Source organism: Chionomys nivalis, chromosome 14 (assembly GCF_950005125.1).
Source record: "Chionomys nivalis chromosome 14, mChiNiv1.1, whole genome shotgun sequence".
Lineage (NCBI taxonomy): Eukaryota > Metazoa > Chordata > Mammalia > Rodentia > Cricetidae > Chionomys > Chionomys nivalis.
Window position 1 is genome coordinate 22,904,200 of NC_080099.1, and position 10,800 is coordinate 22,914,999.

Sequence of the window (10,800 nt, forward strand, 5' to 3'; positions counted from 1 at the left end):
CACTGGTCTATGAATACAGCAAAATGTCAAGGAGTCATTTAGTCTTATAGGAAGAAGGGATTTTCTGAAAAGGACCCTAAGAAGTACAGTCATTAATATCAACAACTGATAAATGGGACTTAATGAAAGTAAAAATCTTCTGTATATCAAAGAACACCATTGACCCAGTAGGGAGGCCATCTAGAGAATGGGAAAAAAAATCTTTACCAGGTAAGAGTTTGACAAAAGGTTATAATCTAGACTATATAAAGATGAAAGAGAGAGAGAGAGAATGCCAGGAAAGGGGACTATGTATTCACTGCTGGTGGGAAAGCAAACTGGTGCAACCATTATGGAAACCAGTGTAGTGGTTCCTCAAAAAGAGAAAATTAGGTCTATCACATTATCCAGTTATTCTACTCTTGGGTAAAAATGAAATAATGAAATAGGAAGGATTAGGAATACCCAGAGCAGAGGGTAGGATAGAGGAGGGAGTAGGGTGAGAGATAAGTAACACTAAAGTTCTTTCCAAAAGATGTATGGAAACTTGCAACAACTGAGGCTAACATTTGAAAAGCCTAGTTCTTAGGCCCTCTGAATGTGAGTGATGGTTATGTGACCTGGTCTGTCTGTGGGTCCTCTGGTAGTGGGACCAAGACTTATGCCGGGTGCATGAACTGGCTTTTTGGAGCCCATTACCTATGATTGGATACTTTGCCCAACCCGATTTGGGGGGCAGTACTTGTTCCTGCCTCAACTTGGTATTCCAGATTTTGGCGACATCCCATGGGAGGCCTTATCCGCTCTGAGGAGTGGATGGGGGCGGAGACTAGGGGAGATGAGAAAAGGGGAGGGAGGAGGAACTTGGACTGAAATGTAAAATGATAAAAATTAATTAAATAAAAAAGAGAAAAAGAGAAAAGAAAACCTTGTTCCAGGAATGGATTACTTGTTTTGGAGTTGCTGGTCAATGAGGTCCTACAGACCACTTTCCAAAAAGACATTACAAGCTATTTCAATTGCTCTTGGTTACCCTTCAGAACATGACAGTAAGAACTTATTGTTGAAGATAGCACCTACTTGAGTCATGAGCTCATGGTAAAATAAATCTGGTACAGACCTGGAAGCTTCATATCCTGGAAGTTTTAGTAGTAGTGTTGGTAGGAGCTACATAACCTACCAGAGTAGAGAAGTAGTCATCTCCCATGCCCTGCTGTAAGCCCTGTTAGCTACAACAATGAATAGGATTTGACAAGACATGACCCCCTGTGCAATAGAGGCAGGAGCATCATGGGAGTAACCAACCATTTTTAATTGGGTTTAGGTCACATTCCACAAGATAAAACCCACATGTGGAATACATATGGGGACAAAAACCTAGGTCTAGACAGTTGCAGGCCTTATGAGAGAACCTGGTACTGTGATACTGCCAAATGGACAAAGTATTAAACTTACTCCTAATGATACATTATAGCCATACTTCATTGAATCTCTTAACATTCATCTGAGAAACTTGTGTTTTCAGAAGATGGTATTAACACAGAGACCCAAAAGGTCAATGTAGAAAGAATAAAGAACAAGAGGCTATAGAATTTTCAGCCCTGTAGAAAGAGGTGATGGATGATGAAAAGGAAACATGTTTTTGGACACCACAGGGCTGCTCACACATGAACTCACAGAAACTGTGACAGCATGCATAATAACTGTGCGAGCCCACACCACACCAAATGGCAGCGTGGAGAGGGAGCTGGCACCCTTAGCCACGGAGCAAATGGCAATTGTTAACAGGTGGGAGAGGGAGAAACAGATTCTTTCCTAAGAGTGTAGGTAGTGGCTGGTAAGTTAACCATGCTTCAGGGGAAGGCCACGTATCCAGGAGTATTTGGATGGCGGAACTTTGTCCTGAAGGGTTAAAAATATAGACACAAAGCTGGATGGGAAAGAAAATAAGGTGGATTTAAGAAGAGTTGGTAAAAGGAAGGCAAATATGATCAAAACATGTTGTATGACGTGTAATACTCACAAAGAACTTATAGAAAAATAGGATGAGATGGGGGAGCAATGAAATAGCAGCTCCCCGTGCTAACCAGCATAAGGTGAATGATGGAAATAGAAGGAAAAACTCATCGACTTGGTTTCCAGAATTTGATGGGAAAGGAGTAGAGCTGTAGATCATGTGTCCTTATGTTTGTTTATTCATTCATGAATAAAAGGTGACATTTCTCCTCAGAGCAGTGCATTGAGGTGGAGAAATGAAAGAAAATGGGGTGTGTTAAGTAGTATAATAGCAATATCACATTAAGTGAGAGGCTTCCTAGGGAATCTTTATCAAAGTGGGATTGTTGAGTTATAGTGTGTAGATTATTTTCTATCTAACACCACCAGGACTGAAGAAATCAGAGTTGAATTTACTACAACTTAGAAGAAGGACAGAAGAAAACATAGCAAGATCTCAAAATATTGATGGACCCATCTAGGGACTATCTATGTCAGGGCCTGTTACTTCAATACATCCAAGATATAAAACAACAAAAAGTTTTAATGACACTAGAAAAGCTTAAAGTATATGGTGATTTTTTATTTTCAGATAAAGGTCACTTTTCTGAATTGCATATCTTGAGGTATAGTCAAGAGCAACAGATGCAGAAATTGGGAGAGTAGCACCAGAAATAATATTGATTAGAAGACTCTGAGGGTTTCCTAGGTTAGCAGAAAAAGGGAAAAAAACAAAGCCTGAATATAAACAGGTAAGTCTTCTAAAAAGTAAAGACAGAGGAATGTGGGAAGGCTGAAAATAGGCTGTGGTTTGGCGAGAACATTTACCAAACAGCCTGGAATGCAACAGGTCGTTAATCTACTTTGCAAACATTAGATATTTAGGATGCTTTTATTTCCTGTGTTTCATAATTAAAACTCATGCAGCTCCTTCAGGCCTGGCCTTGCCTGCTGAAGCGTGAAACATCCGAGGGGGTGGCATGAAAGAGGATCAAACGCAGAAACAGCCAAGAGAATAAACTCATGCCAAGTTAGTGGTCACTCAACTGAGCAGGCAACCCACTTCTATGGCTTTGCAGGCCCCTAGTCAGTTCTTTTTAACGCTAGCTGTAACTTCAAGCTGACAACAGAAAGTTCATTCAGGTAACTTGTTTTTGTCTCCTCTATCCTTAGTCAAAGTTAGTGGTGATTATTTCGTGTTTCCCCATATCTCAGATTCCTCCTTTCCATTCTATGGTTGTCATGGCTTGGTTGGTTTATTTTGCTTTCATCTTCCTTTTATTTTCTTTGCATGTGAAAATAGAAAAACTTCACTCAATGTGAGTCTCTCTCAGTTCAGTTCTTTATGTCCCATTGCCTACAATTTTGAGAAGAAATAGAACAAATATGGGCCTAAGTGGATGATATAGACTTGTAAAGTCTTGAGCCTAATTTCTATTCTAGACACACAGTAGGGTTGGGAGAAGGAATTGTTGGTATAGTTCTCCAGTCATTCTTTAAGCAAAGAGACTCCCTCATGTCTACATGCCTGGAGCCTGTGTGAGACCACCATGGCCAGCTTTGTCTTGACACAGTATCTCCAAGGGCACTGAGTTTTCTCATGTTTAAAAGTTATCTGTACCGTAGGCTGAGAATAAACTAACGGGCATTTTCTTAGTCTTCACCGCAGAAGACATGAGAAGAAGCATCTGCTTGTACCACGTGATCACACTCTCTCTGATGCTCTCTACTTTGACACTTGTTACTTTTTCAGGTGAGCAGTCTTGGAGATAAAAATTTGATTTTCTTAAAGTTGTAGAGAAAATAAGAGTAATTTCTTTTTACTTTGGATTGGAATGTTTTTCTGAAATATGAAATGTTGAGCTTGTAAATTCAATTAAAATGTATTTCCTTCAGAATAAAAAAATCAGCTTTGTTTTCTATATTGTAAATTCTTCTCAGCTCTACGTTTGGAACCAAACCAAGTCTTCTAGGGCAGAGACCATTCACTGTAATGTTCCCATTACAAGTAATGCCAACCATCCCATTCCCCCAAGCTCTCCCCATCCTCCCCTTCTCACTTTTCTCTCCCCATCTCCCCTTACCCCCATCCTACCCCCACCCCTAAGTTCCCAATTTTTGCCTGGCAATCTTGTCTACTTCCAATATCCAGGAGGATAACTATATGTTTTTCTTTGGGTTCACCTTCTTATTTAGCTTCTCTAGGATCACGAATTATAGGCTCAATGTCCTTTATTTATGGCTAGAAACCAATTATGAGTGAGTACATCCCATGTTCATCTTTTTGGGTCTGGGTTACCTCACTCAGGATAGTGTTTTCTATTTCCATCCATTTGCATGCAAAATTCAAGATGTCATTGTTTTTTACCGCTGAGTAGTACACTAATATGTATATATTCCACACTTTCTTTATCCATTCTTCCATTGAAAGGCATCTAGGTTGTTTCCAGGTTCTGGCTATTACAAATAATGCTGCTATGAACATAGTTGACCAAATGCTTTTGTAGTATGATAGGGCATCTCTTGGGTATATTCCCAAGAGTAGTATTGCTGGATCCTGGGGTAGAATGCTCATTAGATCGGGACTTTGGATCCCGTGGCTGATGATCTGAGTTCAAAGCCCATAACTCACATGGTAGAAGAATTGATTCAGGCAAGTTGTTTTCTGACTTTTACATGTGTGCAGCTGCCAGTACTGAGTAATAAATAAGTAGAATCAGCATGGTGGATGTCCAGATGGCTTGCAGACTAAAGATGCTTATTACCAAGCCCGATGACCTATGTTTGATTCCCAGGACTCATGGTAAAAGGAGAAAATTAACTGCTGTAAGTTGTCCTCTGATTTCCACAGGCATACCGTGGCACATTTGTGTGTGTGTATGCATATGCGTGCATATACACAGATGTATTTGTAATTTTTAAAAGAACACGTAAATAAACACATGGACAAATTTTTCTTAAACATCTTAGGGAATCAAGGAAACACCACAAAAGTGAAAGCAAATAGAAACAGTGAGAAAAAACATATCTCAAGAGAAACATTTTCCTCACTAAAATGGGCAGAATGAAATGAACCCAAGTCATCCTTAAATATAGGATTTTAGTGGTAAGAACTTCATTCTAAAGAAAAAGTAAATATCTGTTTTTACTGGTCAGTTTTAAGTCTTAACACCTACAATCACCTGGGTAGGGAATCTTAATGAGGAACTATCTACATCAGGATTTGTGGCGGCGCAAATGAATGCAGACAGATTATATAGATATATACAGTTTTAATAAGGAAATAGACTTACAGGACCACAGGTTCCCGTGGAGCACTGGAAAAGCGGAGCAAAAGAAAAGGGCTGCTGGGCTCACGCCCAGCAGATTTATCCATAAACATTAGCCTGAGGCGAACACGCCCCCAATGGATGGGGCTATGTCCCTACATCTCCCTCTTTTCTCTAAATAAGATAGAACCAAAGCAAATACAACTATATACAATAATAACAAATAATAAATATAACAAACAATATTGAGAACAAAACTTTTGCTAAACATTCTATCTCAAGGAGTCTAAATAACATAGAGAGTAACTACAATTATATAATCTTTAACTCTGTCAAAGATCTGAGAAGGGAATAAATATTACTTAACAATTGAGAGATATCCAAAATGTGTTAACAATTGACAGAGACAACTGACTACCTGGGTAATCACCCAAAGTCTCGTTTGTAATGTTGAGTCAACCAACTTTGGCTAAGGCCTAACATAACTGGTATACCATTATTAAAGGCAAGGAACTTTCTTAGGACTATCCTACCCTGTCTTGGCAAGATAAGACAATCGGCAGATTTATCCGTAAACATTAGCCCGAGGCAAACACGCCCCCAATGGGTGGGGCTATGTCCCTACAAGGATTGCCAGTGTGGGTCCTGATTGCAAACTGATGTAGGAAGACCAGGTCCCTGGTGGGTGGCACCATTCCCTAGGCAAGGCATCCTGGAAAATAGGAGAAGAGAAAACCTACTGAGAGCAAGGCAGTCGAGCGAGGGTGCACTTATCCTTTCTCTGAGCTTGATTACTGATGTGATGTGACTTCCTGCCTTGATGTCTCGGAAATGATCAACTAATTAGAATTGTGATCCAAATAAAGCGCCTTTCGTAGGGATATTTGTAACAGCAACAAACAGGAAAGTAGGGCAGTACTGAATTCTAGTGTGTGGAGTTCTTTTCCACAGAAGATAAAATAGGAATTCTGTGAGCTATTTTCTGCAAATTTTAAGCTTAAGCAAATAAGTCCATATATAATGAACAATTTTTTTTTTACCAGCAAAGGAAATTACTCTAAAAGTCCTCTGATAGCTGAAAACTAAACAATATGCTGGCATATAATACATGGGTCAGAAAAAAATCATAAAAACAATTTTAAAGTAGTTTAATTTGTTTCTCATTTTTTCTTTATAACATTATTGTTGTTGTTAGATGGATATTCAATAAGGGAACTTGAAAATAAAACAAAGAGATGCCAGGCATAATTCCACAGACCTTTAAACCTAGTACTCCAGAGGAAGAGGCAGGGGAATCTCTGTGATTTGAGGTCATCCTGGTCTACATAGTAAGTTCCAGGACAGCCAGGGACACATAAAGACACTCTGTCTCAACACACCAAAATTAATTGGGGGATTAATCTCTATAGAGGCAGATTGTCGTTTATTAGAGGAATGAAGAGCAGGCATTTCTCCATGGGAAAGGAAACTGCACCGAGCTGAAGGAGGCTTGAGGGTCTTACAGGTCAGAGAAGGGAACTTTTGAGTGGAAAATGCCAGCTGCTAGTCTGTTTCCTGCATCCCCAAGCTATAAATTTACCTGTATGTTATGTTCCTTGTCAAAAGTTTCCCAGCTCCTAACTGTCTGCAGATATCATCAGGGTGTAAACTTTTCTGTCAGAAGTTTCTCTGCTCACCTGGATGTTTCAGGTCATTCGCCCTTCAGTCTTTTTTTTTCCCTTGGTGAGTTTGCATGAGGGCTGTGTTTGTGAGGAGCCATTCATATATGTAGAGGCCAGAGAACTACATTCAGGAACCAATATCCCTTCACTGTGCGTGCACTCTGGGGGTCGAACTCGATTTTCAGTTTGGGCGGCAGGTGCTTGAACTTCCTAGGCTATTTTCTAAGCTCCAATTCGAAATTAATTTTAATGAAAGCAAAATAAACAAAAAGAGTTAACATTGCACAGTTCCATTATCCTTTCTGCTCTAATCACACAACGTCCTCTTGGTATTCAACTTCAATTCTCTGGGCTTCCTGTGTTTTCATCCAAACAATATTTACACATCATTATCCTCTTGCTGCCTACAAGAAGATGGCAATCTACAGATGTCTGTTTACAACTTACTTTTTCCTACTTCTATTGAATCTTGGAAGGTCAAAAGATCATAGTTCACGGGGAACTTTCTTTCTATTGTCCAATTATGTAGAATTTCACTGAGTAGACTCAGCAAAGCATTTGACAACTGTTCTACTGGAGTAGATGAATCTTGGTGTGTAACAGCAAATAGTGCTTTAATAAATAATATTATGCACACGAGGTTTTGTATTGTTGGAGATACACCTTTAAAAGAAATTCATTGAATTGGGAGTGATGAGTTAAATAAAAATTCAAATGTAATTTGGCCCAATATTGACAACTTCCTCTTCATAAACGAATGCGTTTGAAGAAAGAAAAGCATGAAAATACCTCTTTCTCAGCAGCTGACAAAATAGGTCATAAGTGGCTTTTTAGTATGATTTTAAACAACGCATCATGAATTAAGTGGCGTATCTTTTTCAGATTTTGCTTTTGTGTCCTCATTGGGTTTGTGTATGCATAGTTATATATGTATTCATATTGTCTCTTCTGGAATTGACTTTTTCTTTTTTCTTTTCTAGTTTTCTTTTATTTTTAAAAAAGAAATTTTACATTTTACATACCAATCCCAGTTTCACCCCTCCTCTCCTCCCCTTCCCTCCACCGTCTTCCCAACCCCACCCTACCCTCTCTCCACTCCTCAGGGAGGGTAAGGCACATTTCTTTGAGGAAGGATCAAAGTGCTCCCCACCATATCTAGGCTGATCAAGGTATCCATTCAAAGAGAAATTGCCTTTATTTATTAGTGAGCTCAGGGCATCTTACATGTTGTGCTGATACTCTATTATTGAGATATACTTCTAGTCCTAAATTCTGAGGCATAGTTTGTAATTTAGGAATATTGCTCCTTGTTAAGCTACCCTGTGGTATTTTTAAACCGCCTGAGATAGAAACAGAACTATAGTTGGCCCATGTTCATTCTTTCTCTCATAGTTGGTCTCTATCTGTAGGCACCAAGATCATCTAACAAAACCTGCTCTCAGAGCCAGTCTCCTGAAAGCTGGGTGCTTGTTCTACCTCCTTGTCATCAATCAGTGGACCCATATTAAGTTAGCATCCTAGCAGGGCCTGCAGTAATACTCTACTTCTATATCACATGTAATTTAATAGAAGTCTGAAAATGCATATCATTATCCTAATTGTAGAACAGGAAACTTACTGTTATAAATAACATTATAAGTCATACAGCTCCAAATTATTTTTATCTAGCTGATTAATTTACTTATTGCAATGCTGGAGTTGGAACCCAGCATTTCATACATGCCAGACCCGCTCTCTGTAGCTTGTCACTCAGCCCAGTACTTTTCCCTCAATGAGGTAGCAATTTGTAAATGAAGTATGAGCTCTGAAAATTATATATAGGATGGATAGGCAAATAAATAAATGAAGCAGTCCACAAAGGAGTACCACCTATACATTCTGTAAATTGTCTTCCATGGCTTTATGAGTAAGTGGCTAGTGGGTGAGGTTGCATCCCATCATACACTGTTTCTTCTAACTCAATGTGTTCGTGCTTTATTTGCAGAACTTGTCAGTTCACGTAACCCTTCTAGATGGCCTAAGGTAAGCCTCAATTTTCAATTCTATATTCTCCTTCCGCCTGGATCACTCTCCTCAAAGGTGTCTAAGACTCCACAGAGGTGACGTGCATTGACAGATTTTCACATGTCCTTGTTTGGACACACATCTTAATCTCTCCAGGGTGGACTTCCTCCCAGGTAGGATAACTCTTATAACATACACACTAACATGGTTTAGCAAATGTTACAGTTCAAAAAAAAATCCACACTAATTAGATATTGCTGAGCATTTAATGAAATAACAACCATTGCTTGCTCAGCCATAAACAACATTTATCTCTAGTCTCGATAGACAGTTCTCATTCTTACCAACTATGTGGAAATCCTGCCCTAAGTTCACAAACACATAATGACGAATAATGAATAAAGATATGTATCTTTACTCATTAATTTCTTATACAATAGCATACTGGAATGGAGGGCAAGTTCAAAGGAAAACTGCGTACTTGGGGTTTAGCAGGGATTCTACGATGATTATCATTGAAGTGACTGTGGGGTACATGGAGTTACTACACGACAAAAGTAGAAACAAAAATTCACCTGATGGAAGTTTAGAAGACAGGAAATCCTTAAATGTTCACCTAGTAGGATTTAATATTATTGCTATGTGGGTTAGAAGTGAAAGGTAACTGATAAATGGGAAAAAATAGACTCTTATTCTTATCATGTTTATGTTTCCAGCCCCCATGCAAAATGTATTACCCAATAGATCCTGATTATGAAGCAAGCTGTCCAGATGTGGTAGCATTTGTTTGTGCTACAAATGGCTTAACCTACAAGAATGAGTGCTTCTTTTGTATTGATCAGTGGTAAGTTCAAAACAAAATATAACTAATGTATTTATTTTTACTCTATAATGCGTCAAGATACAAAACACTATGTTGAAAGTTTTCATGACACGTTTTGAGTAATCAACACATAGGTCAGGTATGTGTGAAATATGACATGGTAATAGGAATGGACAAGATGGGTACACATGGAATTGTAGAAGCTGTTGTAATTTTTAAAAAGTGCTGCAAGAGAGAAAGATGCCAGGCAACAGGATTCACATGGAGGGGTTTTTATTAGGGAAGGGAGAATGTAAAAAGAGGGAAAGAGGGTGGGAGACAAGTTTTTAGGGACAGGGGTGGCAGAAGAAAAGAGAAGAGGAGAGAGAGAGAGAGAGAGAGAGAGAGAGAGAGAGAGAGAGAGAGAGAGAGAGAGAGAGATGAGAGAGATGAGAGGTTGGCAGGGCCCTTTTAAAAGGGAACATAGTGAATGTATACAGGAGGTGCTCTTACTGGCTACAGCTGAGGACATAGCCTGTCAGAACCCCAAGGGCAGGCCAGTACAGATGCCTGAATACTAACAGAATCATCCTCCACTTTAGGACTTCATTTAGAAGGTAGCGAAAGTACGTTTAAGAGCAATGTCCTCTTCCTTTAAGGAACTAACGTTCTCTCTTTTCTTTAGGGAATTCGGCCCTCACATTGCGTTTGTCAAATATGGAAAGTGTAACTAGCGGGGGACAGGACGCTTTCACTTGCTCGTGCCTTCCATTACTTCATTCTGGAAATTATTTCTTTGGGAATTTGAGGAGCTTAATTCGCAAACTGTATGCACACCTGTGCCCTACCCAGATTCCAAGCCAAATGGAAAACAGAGGAATCCAAATAATGGGAAAAAAATGTCATATTTGTTGCAAATAAACATTAATGAATGAAATGATTGCTATTAATTTTTGTAAACTGATAGTTTAAAGTCAGTTTCCATGTGGAGAGATCTATAGTCTCTCAGCCCAGCGAGACTGTTACTCCTTTCTTTAATTAAACTCACTAGGTCTCTCTGTCAGGCATACTTGGCTTCACTAATTTCACT

At 39.1% G+C, this 10,800-nt stretch overlaps 1 protein-coding gene across 1 annotated transcript; it reads left to right on the plus strand.

Moving 5' to 3' along the window:
• The first annotated feature begins 3,107 nt into the window (after positions 1 to 3,107).
• Spink13 (serine peptidase inhibitor Kazal type 13) lies at positions 3,108 to 10,444 on the plus strand. The gene is made up of 5 exons (XM_057789264.1): positions 3,108 to 3,117; positions 3,632 to 3,727; positions 8,889 to 8,926; positions 9,625 to 9,752; positions 10,396 to 10,444. The coding sequence occupies exons 2-5, from the start codon at positions 3,649 to 3,651 to the stop codon at positions 10,442 to 10,444; spliced, it is 294 nt and encodes a 97-aa protein (XP_057645247.1). The 5' UTR covers positions 3,108 to 3,117; positions 3,632 to 3,648.
• Positions 10,445 to 10,800: the final 356 nt, after the last annotated feature.